The 20,045-nt window shown below is 47.2% G+C and overlaps 1 protein-coding gene across 1 annotated transcript in view; it reads left to right on the top strand.

The window, feature by feature from the left end:
- Positions 1 to 19,292, top strand: part of MYO7A (myosin VIIA) — a 136,549-nt gene extending 117,257 nt beyond the window's left edge. The window contains 6 exon segments of the mRNA XM_075337501.1: positions 1,903 to 2,009; positions 2,190 to 2,375; positions 7,602 to 7,718; positions 7,972 to 8,055; positions 16,738 to 16,857; positions 18,662 to 19,292. Of these exon segments, the coding sequence (XP_075193616.1) occupies positions 1,903 to 2,009; positions 2,190 to 2,375; positions 7,602 to 7,718; positions 7,972 to 8,055; positions 16,738 to 16,857; positions 18,662 to 18,751 (704 nt within the window). The 3' untranslated portion in view covers positions 18,752 to 19,292.
- Positions 19,293 to 20,045: the final 753 nt, after the last annotated feature.

Raw genomic sequence — 20,045 nt, forward strand, 5'->3', positions numbered from 1 at the left:
AGTTCATGCAAGAAAGCCCAGGACTTTACAGGAACTTGAGGCGCCAAGAAGAATGGGCAGCTTTACCATCTGAGGAAATAAAGAGCCTCATCCACAACTACCACAAGACTTCAAGCTGTCATTGATGTTATAGGGGGCAATACACGGTATTAAGAACTGGGGGATGGGAACTTTTGATCAGGGTCATTTGGATGTTTTTGGTTGTCATCATGATTTAAAAAGAGAAAACACAGTAGATGACAATAAATGGTTTCATCCAACCACTAACCACGAGTGGTAAAAATATTTTGTTATTTATATTCTCTGAAAAAAGAAAGCATATATATAGAAAAATATATATGGACAAGGTTGGTGAAATACCGCCCCCTATGTAAAAGAATATAACTACTATAATACTGCCCCTATGTACAAGAATATAACTGCTATAATACTGCCCCTATGTACAAGAATATAACTACTATAATACTGCCCCCTATGTACAAGAATATAACTACTATAATACTGCTCCCTATGTACAAGAATATAACTACTATAATACTGCTCCCTATGTACAGGAATATAACTACTATAATACTGCCCCTATGTACAAGAATAGAACTACTATAATACTGCCTACTATGTACAAGAATATAACTACTATAATACTGCCCCTTATGTACAAGAATATAACCACTATAATACTGCTCCTGTGTACAAGAATATAACTACTAGAATACTGCCTCCTATGTACAAGAATATAACTACTATAATACTGCTGCTTATGTACAAGAATATAACTACTATAATACTGCTCCTATGTACAAGAACATAACTACTATAATACTGCCCCCTATGTACAAGAATATAACTACTATAATACTGCTCCTATATACAAGAATATAACTACTATAATACTGCCCCTATGTACATGAATATAACTACTATAATACTGCTCCTATGTACAAGAATATAACTACTATAATACTGGCCCCTATGTACAAGAATATAACTACTATAATATTGCCTCCTATGTACAGGAATATAACTACTATAATACTGCCCCTATGTACATGAAAATAACTACTATAATACTGCTCCTATGTACAGGAATATAACTACTATAATACTGCTCCTATGTACAAGAATATAACTACTATAATACTGCTTCTACGTACAAGAATATAACTACTATAATACTGCCCCTATGTACAAGAATATAACTACTATAATACTGCCCCTATGTACAAGAATATAACTACTATAATACTGCCCCTATATACAAGAATATATCTACTATAATACTGCCCCCTATGTACAAGAATATATCTACTATAATACTGCCCCTATGTACAAGAATATAACTACTGTAATACTGTCCCTATGTACAAGAATATAACTACTATAATACTGCTCCTATGTACAAGAATATAACTACTATAATACTGCCCCCTATGTACAAGAATATAACTACTATAATACTGCATCCTATGTACAAGAATATAACTACTATAATACTGCTCCTATGTACAAGAATATAACTACTATAATACTGCCCCTATGTACAAGAATATAACTACTATAATACTGCTTCCTATGTACAAGAATATAACTACTATAATACTGCCCCCTATGTACAAGAATATAACTACTATAATACTGCCCCTATGTACAAGAATATAACTACTATAATACTGCCCCTATGTACAAGAATATAACTACTATAATACTGCTCCCTATGTACAAGATTATAACTACTATAATACTGCCCCTGTATACAAGAATATAACTACTATAATACTGCCCCTGTATACAAGATTATATCTACTATAATACTGCCCCCTATGTATGAGTGTAGTATGCTTGGAGTCCAGCACCCCTTATATGTGACTGTATATTTAGTGACTCCATCGTGGTGTATTCCAGGTATTGTGCCTTCTCTCACCTATCAAGTGTTCTTTATGAAGAAATTGTGGACTAATACAGTTCCAGGAAAGGATTCGATGGCTGACTCCATTTTCCACTACTACCAGGTTCGGGGTTCTTCCTATAGTCATAGTTGTCTTGGCTTATATGATACGGTCACTTGTTGTTTTGTAGAGGGTGTAACATTGGGCTGGGGAGGTGTGAATGTGACGGATGATGGGCATCAGGAGATGATGTTCCTCGTTGTTGCCAGTCTTTACTAATATTATGCACTGATTTTGCTACAGGAGCTTCCGAAGTATCTGCGCGGTTACCACAAGTGCACCCGGGAAGACGTCCTGCAGCTGGCTGCTCTTATCTACAGGGTCAAGTATGAGGACGACAAATCCTACTTCCCAAACATTCCCAAAATGCTGAAGGAACTGGTTCCCCAAGACTTAATCCGACAATTAAATCCAGACGACTGGAAGAGAGTGAGTATTCTGGGCTAAACTCTGCTGATGTAAACGCTGTCTGTTCATTATCTGTAGAGGGACAGGCTTCATATACTTCTGATAAATGCAGGCACCACTAGGGGGAGCCAACTGTACTGCCCTCACTAGAAATGTGATGAATCTATCTGCAGTGAGCTCCCTCTAGTGGTGGCTGTATAAATCTGTATGTAGTGAGCTCCCTCTAGTGGTGGATGTATAAATCTGTATGTAGTGAGCTCCCTCTAGTGGTGGCTGTATAAATCTGTATGTAGTGAGCTCCCCCTAGTGGTGGCTGTATATATCTGTATGTAGTGAGCTCCCTCTAGTGGTGGCTGTATATATCTGTATGTAGTGAGCTCCCTCTAGTAGTGGCTGTATATATCTGTATGTAGTGAGCTCCGCCTGGTGGTGGCTGTATAAATCTGTATGTAGTGAGCTCCCTCTAGTGGTGACTGTATAAATCTGTATGTAGAGAGCTCCCTCTAGTGGTGGCTGTATAAATCTGTATGTAGTGAGCTCCCCCTAGTGGTGACTGTATAAATCTGTTTGTAGAGAGCTCCCCCTAGTGGTGGCTGTATAAATCTGTATGTAGTGAGCTCCCCCTAGTGGTGACTGTATAAATCTGTATGTAGTGAGCTCCCCCTAGTGGTGACTGTATAAATCTGTATGTAGTGAGCTCGCTCTAGTGGTGGCTGTATAATCTGTATGTAGTGAGCTCCCTCTAGTGGTGACTGTATAAATCTGTATGTAGTGAGGTCCCTCTAGTGATGGTTGTATAAATCTGCATGTAGTGAGCTCCCTCTAGTGGTGGCTATATAAATGTATGTAGTGAGCTCCCTCTAGTGGTGGCTATATAAATGTATGTAGTGAGCTCCCTCTAGTGGTGACTGTATAAATCTGTATGTAGTGAGCTTCCTCTAGTGATGGCTGTATAATCTGTATGTAGTGAGCTCCCTCTAGTGGTGACTATATAAATCTGTATGTAGTGAGCTCCCTCTAGTGGTGTCTGTATAAATCTGTATGCAGTGAGCTCCATCTAGTGGTGGTTGTATAAATCTGTATGTAGTGAGCTCCCTCTAGTGGTGGCCGTATAAATCTATATGTAGTGAGCTCCCCCTAGTATTAGTTGTATAAATCTATTTGTAGTGAGCTCCCTCTAGTGGTGGTTGTATAGATCTGTATGTAGTGAGCTCCCTCTAGTGGTGACTGTATAAATCTGTATGTAGTGAGCTCCCTCTAGTGGTGACTGTTTAAATCTGTATGTAGTGAGCTCCCTCTAGTGATGGCTGTATAAATCTGTATGTAGTGAGCTCCCTCTAGTGGTGGCTGTATAAATCTGTATGTAGTGAGCTCCCTCTAGTGATGGCTGTATAAATCTGTATGTAGTGAGCTCCCTCTAGTGGTGGCTGTATAAATCTGTATGTAGTGAGCTCCCTCTAGTGATGGCTGAATAAATCTGTATGTAGTGAGCTCCCTCTAGTGGTGAGTGTATAAATCTGTATGTAGTGAGCTCCCTCTAGTGGTGGCTGCATAAATCTATTTGTAGTGAGCTCCCTCTAGTATTGGTTGTATAAATCTATTTGTAGTGAGCTGCCTCTAATATTGGTTGTATAAATCTGTATGTAGTGAGCTCCCTCTAGTGGTGGCTGTATAAATCTGTATGTAGTGAGCTCCCTCTAGTGGTGGCTGTATAAATCTGTATGTAGTGAGCTCCCTCTAGTGGTGGCTGTATAAATCTGTATGTAGTGAGCTCCCCCTAGTGGTGGCTGTATAAATCTGTATGTAGTGAGCTCCCTCTAGTGGTGGATGTATAAATCTGTATGTAGTGAGCTCCCTCTAGTGGTGGCTGTATAAATCTGTATGTAGTGAGCTCCCCCTAGTGGTGGCTGTATATATCTGTATGTAGTGAGCTCCCTCTAGTGGTGGCTGTATAAATCTGTATGTAGTGAGCTCCCCCTAGTGGTGGCTGTATAAATCTGTATGTAGTGAGCTCCCTCTAGTGGTGGATGTATAAATCTGTATGTAGTGAGCTCCCTCTAGTGGTGGCTGTATAAATCTGTATGTAGTGAGCTCCCTCTAGTGATGGCTGTATAAATCTGTATGTAGTGAGCTCCCTCTAGTGGTGGCTGTATAAATCTGTATGTAGTGAGCTCCCTCTAGTGGTGGCTGTATAATCTGTATGTAGTGAGCTCGCTCTAGTGGTGGCTGTATAATCTGTATGTAGTGAGCTCCCTCTAGTGGTGACTGTATAAATCTGTATGTAGTGAGGTCCCTCTAGTGATGGTTGTATAAATCTGCATGTAGTGAGCTCCCTCTAGTGGTGGCTATATAAATGTATGTAGTGAGCTCCCTCTAGTGGTGGCTATATTACTGTATGTAGTGAGCTCCCTCTAGTGATGGCTGTATAATCTGTATGTAGTGAGCTCCCTCTAGTGGTGACTATATAAATCTGTATGTAGTGAGCTCCCTCTAGTGGTGGCTGTATAAATCTGTATGTAGTGAGCTCCCCCTAGTGGTGGCTGTATATATCTGTATGTAGTGAGCTCCCTCTAGTGGTGGCTGTATAAATCTGTATGTAGTGAGCTCCCTCTAGTGGTGGCTGTATAAATCTGTATGTAGTGAGCTCCCTCTAGTGGTGGCTGTATAATCTGTATGTAGTGAGCTCGCTCTAGTGGTGGCTGTATAATCTGTATGTAGTGAGCTCCCTCTAGTGGTGACTGTATAAATCTGTATGTAGTGAGGTCCCTCTAGTGATGGTTGTATAAATCTGCATGTAGTGAGCTCCCTCTAGTGGTGGCTATATAAATGTATGTAGTGAGCTCCCTCTAGTGGTGGCTATATTACTGTATGTAGTGAGCTCCCTCTAGTGATGGCTGTATAATCTGTATGTAGTGAGCTCCCTCTAGTGGTGACTGTATAAATCTATATGTATTGAGCTCCCCCTAGTATTGGTTGTATAAATCTTTTTGTAGTGAGCTCCCTCTAGTGGTGGTTGTATAGATCTGTATGTAGTGAGCTCCCCCTAGTATTGGTTGTATAAATCTATTTGTAGTGAGCTGCCTCTAGTATTGGTTGTATAAATCTGTATGTAGTGAGCTCCCTCTAGTGGTGGCTGTATAAATCTGTATGTAGTGCGCTCCCTTTAGTGGTTGCTGTATACATCTGTATGTAGTGAGCTCCCTCTAGTGGTGGCTGTATAAATCTGTATGTAGTGAGCTCCCTCTAGTGGTGACTGTATAAATCTGTATGTAGTGAGCTCCCCCTAGTGGTGACTGTATAAATCTGTTTGTAGAGAGCTCCCCCTAGTGGTGGCTGTATAAATCTGTATATAGTGAGCTCCCTCTAGTGGTGGTTGTATAAATCTGTATGTAGTGAGCTCCCCCTGGTGGTAGCTGTATAAATCTGTATGTAGTGAGCTCCCTCTAGTGGTGAGTGTATAAATCTGTATGTAGTGAGCTCCCTCTAGTGGTGGCTGTATAAATCTGTATGTAGTGAGCTCCCTCTAGTGATGGCTGTATAAATCTGTATGTAGTGAGCTCCCTCTAGTGATGGCTGTATAAATCTGTATGTAGTGAGCTCCCTCTAGTGGTGGCTGTATATATCTGTATGTAGTGAGCTCCCTCTAGTGGTGGCTGTATAAATCTGTATGTAGTGAGCTCCCTCTAGTGGTGGCTGTATAAATCTGTATGTAGTGAGCTCCCTCTAGTGATGGCTGTATAAATCTGTATGTAGTGAGCTCCCTCTAGTGGTGACTGTATAAATCTGTATGTAGTGAGCTCCCTCTAGTGATGGCTGTATAAATCTCTATGTAGTGAGCTCCCTCTAGTGGTGGCTGTATAAATCTGTATGTAGTGAGCTCCCTCTAGTGGTGGCTGTATAAATCTGTATGTAGTGAGCTCCCTCTAGTGATGGCTGTATAAATCTGTATGTAGTGAGCTCCCTCTAGTGGTGAGTGTATAAATCTGTTTGTAGTGAGCTCCCTCTAGTGGTGGCTGTATAATCTGTATGTAGTGAGCTCCCTCTAGTGGTGGCTGTATAAATCTGTATGTAGTGAGCTCCCTCTAGTGGTGGCTGTATAAATCTGTATGTAGTGAGCTCCCTCTAGTGATGGCTGTATAAATCTGTATGTAGTGAGCTCCCTCTAGTGGTGGCTGTATAAATCTGTATGTAGTGAGCTCCCTCTAGTGATGGCTGTATAAATCTGTATGTAGTGAGCTCCCTCTAGTGGTGACTGTATACATCTGTATGTAGTGAGCTCCCTCTAGTGATGGCTGTATAAATCTGTATGTAGTGAGCTCCCTCTAGTGGTGACTGTATACATCTGTATGTAGTGAGCTCCCTCTAGTGATGGCTGTATAAATCTGTATGTAGTGAGCTCCCTCTAGTGATGGCTGTATAAATCTGTATGTAGTGAGCTCCCTCTAGTGGTGGCTGTATAAATCTGTATGTAGTGAGCTCCCTCTAGTGGTGGCTGTATAAATCTGTTTGTAGTGAGCTCCCTCTAGTGGTGGCTGTATACATCTGTATGTAGTGAGCTCCCTCTAGTGATGGCTGTATAAATCTGTATGTAGTGAGCTCGCTCTAGTGGTGGCTGTATAAATCCGTATGTAGTGAGCTCCCTCTAGTGATGGCTGTATAAATCTGTATGTAGTGAGCTCCCCCTAGTGGTGACTATATAAATCTGTATGTAGTGAGCTCCCTCTAGTGGTGGATGTATAAATCTGTATGTAGAGAGCTCCCTCTAGTGGTGAGTGTATAAATCTGTATGTAGAGAGCTCCCTCTAGTGGTGGATGTATAAATCTGTATGTAGTGAGCTCCCTCTAGTGGTGGCTGTATAATCTGTATGTAGTGAGCTCCCTCTAGTGGTGGCTGTATAAATCTGTATGTAGTGAGCTCCCCCTAGTGGTGACTGTATAAATCTGTATGTAGTGAGCTCCCCCTAGTGGGGGCTGCATAAATCTGTATGTAATGAGCTCCCTCTAGTGGTGACTGTATAAATCTGTAAGTAGTGAGCTCCCTCTAGTGGTGGCTGTATAAATCTGTATGTAGGGATCTCTTTCTAGTGGTGGCTGTATAAATCTGTATGTAGTGAGCTCCCTCTAGTGGTGGCTGTATAAATCTGTTTGTAGAGAGCTCCCTCTAGTGGGGACTATAGAAGCTCATATGCCGTTGTCACTGCAGGCAGAGGTAACAGCAGTGATGTTTTATTTGTTTCCACCCTACAGTCCATTATTGCCTATTTCAATAAACACGCCGGCAAGACGCGAGAAGAATCCAAGGTTGCCTTTCTGAAGATTATCTTTAAGTGGCCAACGTTTGGTTCAGCTTTCTTTGAGGTTAAGGTAAGGGCGGGTGTCCTCGATCTGTATGATCTGTATGTCGCTTGCCTGTGAAAGAGGACGGACCCCCCTAATCATAGTCATATTGGAGCATCATGGCTGCCATCACTCTCCTATTCCATCAATACAAAGAGAATATTTTTCCCCCCATAGAGCATCCAGTTAATGAATGTTGTGCCCATTGATGAGAACAGTCAGCACATGAGAAGTTTTTAGTTTAAGTCCAGGAATAACTTTGTTTTTTTTTTTCCTTCAGCAAACCACTGAGCCGCACTTCCCCGAAATCCTCCTGATAGCGATCAACAAACATGGCGTCAGCCTGATCGACCCGAAGACAAAGGTGCGGAACATCGTCCCTTATTCCTTAGGGTGATGGCTACAGGTTGTTTCTTAAGGCTATGTGCGCACGGTGCAGATTTGGTGCAGAAATTTTCTGCACCTTCTGGCAGAAAAAGAAGGATTTTTGTGTACTCACCGTAAAATCTCTTTCTCTGAGTCTTCATTGGGGGACACAGGACCATGGGTTATGCTGCTGTCACTAGGAGGCTGACACTAAGTAAACAGAAAAAGTTAGCTCCTCCCCAGCAGTATAACCCCTGAGCCGGAGGCGGGCTCAATCAGTTTAGTGCACAAGCAGTAGGAGGAGAACCAAACAATCCTGGATAAAACAAGGTAAAAACTATGATCGTTAGTCGTGTGACCAGTGGCATGGGAATATGGCCACTGGGGTAACCGGCAGGTAATATAAAACAAGAAACACAAGCAGGGTGGGTGCTGTGTCCCCCAATGAAGACTCAGAGAAAGAGATTTTACGGTGAGTACACAAAAATCCTTCTTTCTCTAGCGTTTCATTGGGGGACACAGGACCATGGGACGTCCAAAAGCAGTCCCTGGGTGGGAAGAGAACCATCACCAGAGATAGGAAGGAGCCGCTTCCCCCTGTCGGGCTTGACCCAGACCTACAAGCACCTACCTTGATACAGGTGTGCGACTGCCGCCCGCAAACCTTACGCCAAGACTGGGCTCTACCGAAGCTTGGGTGTGACCCTGGTCAAAACTAGTAAAGGTATGCCGACTAGATCAGGTGGCGACCCAGGGGACCTGGCCAGTCGACGTCTGAAGTCCATCCGTCCAAGGGGTATCCCTTGCTCGGTAGACCGCGGCGGAAGTCCGTCCTTCGTGCGATAGCCTAACCATATGGAGGAATGGATCAATGTGAAATTCTGGCCCTTGGCGCCGGCATGCGCCTCTTGGGAACAGGTGGAAGGATGGACTGACTGTCGGTGTAACCGAAAAGTGGTGTCCTGCAGACCTAAAAGACTGAGGGCTCGTACCAGCCCTGGAACGAACTAGGCCCTCATTTTGGCTGAGAGAGGAGACTAGAACCGAACACCGAAACCTAAACTCCTCTTCTGGAAGAAACAGCAAGCTGCCTTGGACAGAACGAAGGGTTCTGCCGGAGCACCCCCTTGTCCTGCTAGAGGAGCCGGAAAAGGGGGAAAGGCGACAAGAGGGCTGTCCGCCCTGATCCCGTCCGTAACCAAAAGACGGCCACGAGGAGCCCACCTATCAAAACAGGTGGGAGCAGGGAAAAAGAGTACCCTGAAGCGAAACCATCACTGGATTAAGGTCCCACGTTTCTAGTGACCGAAGATACCGCCGAGCCAGATGGACGCTTTCCTGAGTGGAGGCCGTGATCGAAGGACGGAAAGTGAGAGGACTCCGAAAACCCGAACAATCGAGCAGCCACCTGGTCGATACAGGGAAACGCGAGAGTGCCGCATCCAGAACTGACTGGAAGAAGGCCAGCAAGAAGGAGGGGAGGGAGAGAGAGGAGAAGGGAAGATGTGCTCCTCATACCACCGGGGGAGCTCTGTACGAGTGGAATTAAATCCTCGAGGAAACTGGACTCCCCAGCCCTCACCATTTGTCTGCAATCTTCTTGACAACAGACCTGAGCGAGCCAGAACCTGGGATCCACTGGTGAGCCCGTTGGACTTGGGACTTCTGAGTCCTGGTAGAAGAGAGGGGCCCCGACACGGATGAACTGGGCGGTCTGGAAGGAGTCACGGGGCATCTGCGAGGAGTTGAGCAAGATATGTGAACTTTGCTCACCTGGGCTACTCCAGAGCCTTCCTCTGCCCTGGTCCATCTTGAGAACCCTCAAGATCATGGGAAACCGCGGGAAGACGCACAAGAGCCTGAATAGGCTTCACGACCGGTCGAGGGCATCGTCACCTAGTCCAGAGCAGGTGGCACCCACGATGCCCCATTGACCTGAAAGTTGGATCGCAAGACCAATAGGACCACGACTGGAGATCTTCCTTCGCCGGGGAACTGGCTGGTGACTTCCCTGTTGAAGAGCCATTTGCCTAAGCGAGGTCCTTCTTGCCGAGAGAATCGGCCGTCCAAGCGTCCACGCTAGGTATGTGGAGCCGAGATTAGCGAGTGAAGAGACCTGTCCCAGAGGAAGATCTTCTAGGCTTCTTCCCTTGCCATGACACTCCCTGCATCTCCCTGGAGGATGATGCACGTCACCGCTGTGGCATGGTCCGAGTGGAACCTGAATGGGCCACCCCGACCAAGAGAATAAATTGTAAACCGGGCTAACCGGAGGGGAGAAGGATACCCTAGCACGGGAGACTGGTGACGGTTGATAACACGCTCCAGAGGAGGAAAGGGGAGCTTCAAGGGACGGTTGTGAAAACTGGTCCGCAAGGAGGGGATTGGCGAGTCCCCCACGAAGACGGAACCTTCCTGACTCCGTTCTTCAGAGTGGTCCGCTGGAGAGTCAAGGATGAATCTGGTAAGTGCACCGCCGCTATTCCCGCCACAGACTGCCGAGGGCTCGCATAGCAAAACTGATGGAAAAAAACGGGCGCGGATGGCAAAGGGTACGCGGGACTCTGTGCCCGGTAGAAAACTACTCCTGCGTGAGGAGTAGCTACCCGTGGACGGGCTCGATACCGTGCCTAAGAGATGATCTACCGGGTAGGGATCTGAGAGGACTCCCTCCGGTAGCTCAGCTACCCTAGTAGCGAAAAGTGATGATGACGGTCTAAACCTCAAGCGCGGGCCCTTGAAGGGAGAACTCTGGTCCTCTAGGTCGTTTCTGGGCGGAGTGAACCTAGCAGCCCTGTAGCGTAGTATGCGCAGGGACAGTGATCCCTGCAAGCGCTCTTAAAAAACTGGAACGGCCCACTGTCCCGCGAGGCGGAGGGACTGTTGGAGGGATAGAGGCGCCCTGACGGGTGCGGCGTGAACGGACTGGGACCTAGCTGTAGGGGGACGATCCTGATGCGTCTGGCCAATGCCGGGAAGAGATGTACTCTTCCCTTACGTAGCCTAGGGGAGAGAAGTACTCTACCCTGACGTAGCCTAGGGGAGCAACTGGCCCCGCCCATCTCCGAAGGGCGTTCACGTACAGTCGGAAGGGAAGTCAGCGACTCCTTAGACGTCGATTCCAGTTCCTAATCCTGAGTCAGAGGTCTCGACGGGTGTACACACTGATGCTAGAGGCTCAGGCCGAGCCGCAGTCAGACACCAGGTCTGTGAAGAGAGGGTACTCACGGAAGATGATAACCAGTCCAGGGTCGGCATAGGTGGAACGTGGTCCGCCGCGTAGGGTGTCCGCAGAGACCCTGCGGAGCGTCACGTTAGGGACGAGAAGCCAGAAGGAACCCAGGCGGGTCGATTACAGGGTAGCGCGCCTCTTCCTTTCGGAGCCCCCCTTCGAGAAGGGGTAATGACAAGTAAAGGGACTTACCACTGGTAAACATCGTGCCCGGGAAATAACCATGCTCACGCAGTCAGCACGGCGAACTCTGGATGTCCCCTGTAAACCGCAGGGGCCCGCCACATTCGTCTCTTCAAGATGACATGCCCCCTCTCTCCGGAGCCCTTTGGGGGAATGATAATGGCAATAACACGACTTACCGCTGGAAACGCAGTGTCTAGTTGCTGTTCGTGATCAAACAGCGACTCCAGTGTAGCATGCCCATTTTGTCCGAAAACCCTCTTGGAGAAAGGCATAATGATACTGACAAGACTTACCGCTGGTAAACTTCGTGTCCGGTTGTTGTCAGTGATCACGCGGTAACTCGGCGAACTCTGGATGTCCACTGATTACATCAAGGGTCCGCTCCAAATGTCTTAAAGGAGACCTGCGTGCACAGAGAGAAGAGGGCTGTCCGTAGCCTTACGGCTTGACTCACCATTCCTAGCAGGCTACTTGTCATGCGGCAAAAACATCCAGGTCCTGCTCGGAGTTCACCAGAGGTGGAACGCCTGGGCCATCACCCGAGAGGTCGAAAGGCTACCGAAGGACAGGCAGTCTGGACCTGGGGATTAAGGTGAAACCTGGGGGGCCGCAGAAGATGACACCTGGCGAGTCCGCTTCCGGCAGAGGAACCGGCCCCTGGTATGGGACTCACCTCCCCGAGGGGATTGCGCCAGTCCTGTGGATGATCTGACAGAGCGTCGGCCAGGGACGCAGCGCATGCGCACCAACCCGAGGAACGCCAGCGAGGGGATTTAGCCAGAGCCAGGCGCCAACTATTCGGCAGGGGCGGGGAGCAGGGGCGTGCAGTGCCAGTGGCTGCGGTGGATGTAAAAAACAATTGAGGGAAGCGTAGACCTGAGCTTACCGGTCCAAAAACAAATATCTCAAGCTGAGACCTGTAAGAGTTAATAAACTCAATCTACATATATAGTAATAACTCAACCCATGAACATAAAAAACCTACTATCGTTAAAAATTGTGGCTATTTTTGGGCCCATTTTTCCCTGATAAGGGATGCTGCAGCCTCAGCAATCCGCAGATCAGGAGTCTGCCCTGATCCCCTTTTTTTTTTTTTTTTTTTTATTTTTTATTTAAAATGGACGCTGAGGGGGCTGGAGGCGGACCCAAGAGAGCGGGAAAAACTATCCACCACCCCCCTAGTGATGCCTGGAGCAGAGCAGAGGGCGGAGGCAGAGAGGCCGGCGGCCAATAGCGCTGCGCGGGAGGCGGGCCTGGGACGCCGAAGACAGGGCCGAAGCCGGGGACTAAATTTTGAAGCTGCCGCCGCGGGCAGAGGCAGCGCCGGCGGACCCACTCACGAAGCGGCGGCGGCGCAGTAGCGATGCGGCGGCGCAGTAGCGATGCCCCCGACCTCGGATGTCGGCAGGGAGCTCCGCGGACGTGGCCGGGGTGCCAGGCGGCTAGGCCCAGACCGGGGACTAAATTTGGAAGCTGCCGCCGCGGGCAGACGCAGCGCCGGCGGACCCACTCACGAAGCGGCGGCGGCACAGCGGCGATGCGGACCCTCCCGACCTCGGATGTCGGCAGGGAGCTCCGCGGACGTGGCCGGGGTGCCAGGCGACTAGGCCCAGACCGGGGCCTAAATTTTAGCAGCCGCCCGATGACCGGATGGGGACGTGGGGGCGCCCGGTGAGTAGGCCCGGACCGGGGCCTAAAGATTGCATCCGCCCGGGAGAAGGTAGGAGAGGGTGTCCTACCTGAAGGGCGGCGTCGCATCTGCCAGTGTGCAGGCGTGGAGCTCTGCACCCGTGCCCCTGTGCTCCGCACACCGGATGACTGGCTGCGGCAGCAGGAGAAGAATGAGGCAGGCAGGCAGGCAGGGAGGTGGACGCCGGTGGGGGGAGGAAGCCCCTCTGAAGTGTAGCAGCGCTGCGGGCCCCATCATACAATCCAGACGCGCTGCGAGGTCCAGTCCCTGCTGTATGCCCCTTGCACCCTTTGGGGTGATACCGCAGGGTGAATAGGGGGTGCTCAGTAAAGTTCAGCCCCGCGTGCCAACCCGGGAGTGGTACCGTGGAATTGGACGGGGGAGAGGGCCCGACGACTCAAGCCTCTGCGACCCAGGGGAGTGGTACCCCCACGGGCTGCGAGAGCTGAGGTAGAGAAACGATACCTGTAGAAAAAGAGAATTACCACAGATGAGAGCGACGAGCGTCGCCGAGAGAAAAAATGAAAAAATATACGCAAAAAATCAAGTGGCTGAAGGGGGCCCAGTCGGCCCACATCAGCCTCCTACGACACTAAGCAAAAAACTGATTGAGCCCGCCTCCGGCTCAGGGGTTATACTGCTGGGGAGGAGCTAACTTTTTCTGTTTACTTAGTGTCAGCCTCCTAGTGACAGCAGCATAACCCATGGTCCTGTGTCCCCCAATGAAACGCTAGAGAAACTCACCAAAAAACGCATGGGATTTTTGGTTTGTTTTTGGTACGTTCTTGTGCTTTTTTTTTTTTTTAATGGAGTCAATCGGTGGAGTTGCTAAAAAAAAAAAAGCAAGCAAAAATGCACCAAGAATTGACACGCTGCAGATTATTTTCTGCACCAAAATCTGCAAGGGAAAAAAAAAAGAAACGTGTGCACAGCGCTTCAGAATTCTCATTGACTTTGCTGGCATGAAGAGACTTGCAGATTTGTGCCAACATCTGCATAAAAAAAACGCATCAAAAATACGTACACAGCCATGCCCTGAAGCCTCAGGTCACAGATGTGTCAGGCAGTGGTGTACACAGATGAAAGTGGGCGACTAAGCCCAGAGGTAGAGCTGGACCCCCCATTGAGGTTTATTGTTTTCTTCCCCAGTTCTGGAGGGTCTGTATTTCTAAACACAAGTGTCATAGAAAAGGCACGAAAAAAAGTAGCAGAAAAAAAAGTCGTTTTTAATGTGGTTTTTGAACCTGAATATTTCAGCCAGAAAAATCCACATGAAAAAAACTCACGAGTATTTCATGAGGTTTTTTTTCAACCTCGGTATTTGTAGCCAAAACCAGTATTGGAAAAATCAGGGGAAAAGTATAATAGAAACACGGGCTCCACTACTGTATTTATCACCCACTCATGAAGGCAAAAAACTCATCAAATAACGTGTGCACGTGGCTGAAAAACATATTCACACAGAGGTTTTTTTTAGGTCAATTTTGCAGAGGTATTCTGTTCCAAAAATCCGTAAGAAAAAACCCAAAACACTTTAAATATTCCTTGAATAGGTTTATTTCTATCAGTGGGTGGACACCTCTACACTGCACTCAATGGTTTATTTTTTATGTAGAAAAGGAAGCAACCTTTCAATTCTTAAGCTATTTCTGGATGAAAAATCCAAATATGACAACTAAATCATCATCAGAAGAAAATCTGAAAGCTCAAAAAAAATACACCAATACATGCGCACTAGAAAATGACTTTTTCTTAAGGAAAAAAACGGACCCTGTGAAAGAATCCTGCACCTGCGGTAAAAAAATGCACCAAAACCGCAACGAAATCTGCATGCGGTTTTGCCGCGTTTTGGTGCGGTTTTTATGTGGATTTGGTGCGGATTTGCCACAGTTTATTCCCTGCGGTTTTTACCAATAATTAATGGCTAAACCGCAGGGACCTGCAGAAAAGAAGTGACATGCACATTAATTCCGCAGCGGAAATTCCGTGGGTAAATCCGCAGGGACAAAAAAACAGTGTGCGCACAGCATTTTTTAATCCACATAGATTTTGCTGGAGAAGGACTGGAGAAATGTTATAAACATTTTCTGCAGCGAAATCCACGGCAAATCCGCAGCGTGCACAACATGGCCTAAGCAATAAAAAGGCTTTTGTTTGTGGATTTTTCAGCCAGAAAATATCCCCTTAAAAAAACTCCGTGTCAATCTGCCCTAAGAGTATAATCGCGCAGACTTTTTTTTTTACTTAGATTTTTCAGACTGAAAAATCCAAATTAAAAAAAAACCATCAAAAACTAAAATTTTTTGAAAACTTTATTAGACCCTGTGCGCATGCTACGGTTTTTGCCGCGGTTTTGCTGCATGAATTGCTGCAGAAAATGTGCATAACCTTTCTGCAGTTATTCCCCAGCAAAACCTATGGGAAAAAAAAAAATGCTGTGCGCACACTGCGTATTTTTGCACTACAGATTTTGCTGCAGAATTTCTGCAGCAAAAAGAATGTACATGTCACTTCTTTTCTGAAGATACCTGTGTTTTTTACCAGAGATAATGGTAAGAAAACTGCAGGGAACAACCTGCGGAAAAACCGCAGCAAAAACACGGGTGCAGTATTCTGCCAGAGGGTGCGGATTTTTCTTAAAAAAAGTCCATTTTCTAGTGCGCACATAGCATAAGTCTGGATTTTGATGCCTTTTTAATTAAATTGAGGGGGTATCAATAAGGCTGACACATTTCTGTGGAGATTCCTGTAAGAAAAAACTAATCAAAAAACTATAATAAAAACAGAAACAAAAATGCTCATTTTGCCTCTGTTTTATAAAAATGCCAAGGAAATGGCCGGATGTTTTTCCTCCCACGATCCGAGAATTATAGTCACTTTCAGAGGAATGGTAGATTGTTATAAGCAGATATGAAGCTTTTTTTTTTTCGTGGATTGTAGCTCCCAATCTGCCTTAAAAAAAAAAAAATCAGGTCAAAGATGTTACAAGCAGATTTTAAGCTTTTTTTTGTGTAGATTTTAGCGTAGAATCCACATTAAAAAAAAAATCCATGTGAAGATGTTACAAGATATGGAGCTTTTTTTGCGTGGATTTTAGCGCAGAATTAGCGCAGAATCCCCGTGAAAATGTTACCAGCAGATTTTAAGCTTTTTTTGTGTGGATTTTAGTGCTGAATCCTCATGAAGATGTTACAAGCAAATTTGAAGGTTTTTTTGTTGTGAATTTTAGCTGAGAATCCCCGTGAAGATGTTACAAGCAGATATGAAACTTTTTTTTTGCGTGGATTTTAGCGCAGAATTAGCGCAGAATCCTCGTGAAGGTGTTACCAGCACTTGTTAAGCTTTTTTTGTGTGGAATTTAGTGCAGAATCCTCGTGAAGATGCCCTTAGACTATTTTGTGCCTTCTGCCTGCTTTCCCTTGGGTTCTTCCTGTCAAACCCCCAAAATCCTCCCTGTTATGTGGTGTCCTATAAAGACGGCAATGGTGTAATCCTCCCAGAGAAGGGGAGATCATTGCCGTGTCTCGGCAGCAGGGCCGCTCCTCTAATCTCAGCCGCGCCGTCTCTTGCAGGACATTTTGGCCACTCATCCTTTCACGAAGATCTCGAACTGGAGCAGTGGGAACACGTACTTCCACATAACCATCGGGAATCTGGTGAGAGGCAGCAAACTGCTGTGCGAGACCTCGCTGGTAAGTGTCCCATCATCCGGAGCTCATACTTTCCACTACTGGGGGCTGGCTTCATTTTATACATTTTTGGGTAGACATTACATTTTTTTAACTTAAAGGGAACCTGTCACCAGATTTGGTGACTATAAGCTGCGGCCACCACCACTGACCTCTTATATACAGCGTTCTAACATGCTGTATATAAGAGCCCAGGCCGCTGTGTAGAACAAACACTTTTATAATACTCACCTAAGGGATGGTCGGGTCCGATGGGTGTCGCTGCTCTCCGGTCCGATGGACTTCGCTGCTCTCCGGTCCGATGGGTGTCATTGCTCTCTGGTCTGATGGGTGTCGCTGCTCTCCGGTCCTATGGGTGTCGCTGCTCTCCTTTCCGATGGGTGTTGCTGCTCTCCTTTCCGATGGGTGTCGCTGCTCTCCTTTCCGAAGGGTGTCGCTGCTCTCCGGTCCGAAGGGTGTCGTTGCTCTCTCCGGTCCGATGGGTGTCGCTGCTCTCTCCGGTCCGATGGGTGTCGCTGCTCTCTCCGGTCCGATGGGTGTCGCTGCTCTCTCCGGTCCGATGGGTGTCGCTGCTCTCTCCGGTCCGATGGGTGTCGCTGCTCTCTCCGGTCCGATGGGTGTCGCTGCTCTCTCCGGTCCGATGGGTGTCGCTGCTCTTCGGTCCGATGTGTGTAGCTGCTCTCTGGTCCGATGGGTGTCGCTGCTCTCCGGTCCGATGGGTGTCGCTGCTCTCCGGTCTGATGGGTGTCGCTGCTCTCCGGTCCGATGGTTGTCGCTGCTCTCCGGTCCGATGGTTGTCGCTGCTCTCCGGTCCGATGGTTGTCGCTGCTCTCCGGTCCGATGGTTGTCGCTGCTCTCCGGTCCGATGGTCGTCGCTGCTCTCCGGTCCGATGGTCGTCGCTGCTCTCCGGTCCGATGGTCGTCGCTGCTCTTCCGTCCGATGAACGTTGCTGCTCTTCCGTCCGATGAACGTTGCTGCTTTCCCGTCCGATTAACGTTGCTGCTCTTTGGTCCGACGCCTTCTCTCTGCGGTCATCCACGCTGGCCAGCATTGCAGTCTTGCGCAGGCGCACTTTGATCTGTCCTGCTGAGGGCAAAACAAAGTGCTATAATGCGCATGCGCAAGGAAAGGTTAAAAACTGCCCGCGCATGTGCACTACAATACTTTGGTCTGCCCTCAGCAGTGCAGCTCACAGCGCACCTGCACAGGACCTCAATGCCGGCTAGTGTGGATGATGTAGGACGTGTAGTGCACACGGGCCTCAGAAGGAGGACGGAGATTGCAGCAGAAAGGAGGCACCGGACCGGAGAGTGCAGTGACACCCACCAGACTGGACCACCCCCCAGGTGAGTATTATAAAGGTGTTTTTACATTCTACACAGCGGCCTAGGCTCTTATATACAGCGCAGGAATGCTGTATATAAGAGCCCGCTGGTGGTGGCCACAGCTTATAGTCGCCAAGTCTGTTTACCGGTTCCCTTTAAGAAAAAGGAGAATATAGAGAAAACCCGCCACTGCCCCATGCAGATAACTGGACCCATCAATGCCCACAGCCTACAGGTGCCCATACACCTCCAATAGCCATCTGCTGAGTGCTTTTCCTCATACACGTGCACGCTTCGTTCAGCCGAGCGTACATATGTTCTCACCGGGGAGAGAGGAGTAATCTGCTACTTCCTTGCTGCACAAAAGGAATAGTAATGGGGCGATAGGGGCAAAGTGGTTGGTGCAGACAAGGTTCAGATGGGCATTGCTTGCAATCTTTGGAGCCAGCGGTCACAGATCTTTTACCTTTTTTTTGTCCAGGGCTACAAGATGGACGACCTGCTGACCTCCTACATCAGCCAGATGCTGACCTCCATGAGCAAGCAGCGGGGGGCTAAAGGCAGCAAGTGAACTGAGCGGGAGCGCTGGCATCTTGTGCTGGACTTGATCCGCTGCCTGAAGTCCGTGGGGTACCCGTGTAGCTGGGGTAAGACGTTCTCCCCCCAAGTCTGGAACATGAGCAGGGCTGAACCCCAAACCTCATCCGATTCAGAGAGCGAAGGATCAAACACCTCATCCAGCGAGGACGACTACCTGTGAGGGCGCACCACGCTCCCCGCACTGTAGGGGGCGCTGAATTTGGATGGACCCTTTGGTACTGCGCCGAAGAACACTTTCCGTAGGGAGAGAGGTCAATGTCGTGTGCATCGTCAGTGTCTAGAATATGCTCGGAGCCATCGAACAACGACGACGACGCGGGAGAGACCGGAAATACTCAGAGAGGACCCGACGCTTCATACAAACTCCACAGATTATAATATATTCCTAATCCCAGAGTCTTAGAGGAGCCCCCGGTATTTAAGAGGAAATTTAACTTCTTTATTTATTTAACTTAAATGACGACGTCCCAAATTGTCCTGAAATTTTGAATTTGAAAAGAAAAAAATATATAATTGTGAAAAAGTCTGAAGTGTCACTTATTATTATAACATATCGCAGGTTTATCATAATGAAGAAACGGGGCTCCTAGGAGAATGGGGGATTGTATAGTGAGTGCAGCTCTGGAGTATAATGCAGGATCAGTAATGTATATACACAGTGACTGCACCAGCAGAATAGTGACTGCAGCTCTGGAGTATAATACAGGAGGTAACTCAGAATCAGTACAGGATAAGTAATGTATTTTATGTACACAGTGACTGCACCAGCAGAATAGTGAGTGCAGCTCTGGGGTATAATACAGGATGTAACTCAGGATCAGTACCGGATCAGTAATGTATGTACACAGTGACTGCACCAGCAGAATAGTGAGTGCAGCTCTGGGGTATAATACAGGATGTAACTCAGGATCAGTACCGGATCAGTAATGTAATGTATGTACACAATGACTGCACCAGCAGAATAGTGAGTGCAGCTCTGGAGTATAATACAGGATGTAACTCAAGATAAGAAATGTAATGTAGTGACTACACCAGCAGAATAGTGAGTGCTGCTCTGGAGTATAATACAGGAGGTAACTCAGAATCAGTACAGGATAAGTAATATATTTTATGTACACAATGACTGCACCAGCAGAATAGTGAGTGCAGCTCTGGAGTATAATACAGGATGTAACTCAAGATAAGAAGAAGGGAATTTTGTTTACTTACCGTAAATTCCTTTTCTTCTAGCTCCAATTGGGAGACCCAGACAATTGGGTGTATAG

The sequence above is a fragment of the Anomaloglossus baeobatrachus genome, chromosome 2 (assembly GCF_048569485.1).
Source record: "Anomaloglossus baeobatrachus isolate aAnoBae1 chromosome 2, aAnoBae1.hap1, whole genome shotgun sequence".
NCBI lineage: Eukaryota > Metazoa > Chordata > Amphibia > Anura > Aromobatidae > Anomaloglossus > Anomaloglossus baeobatrachus.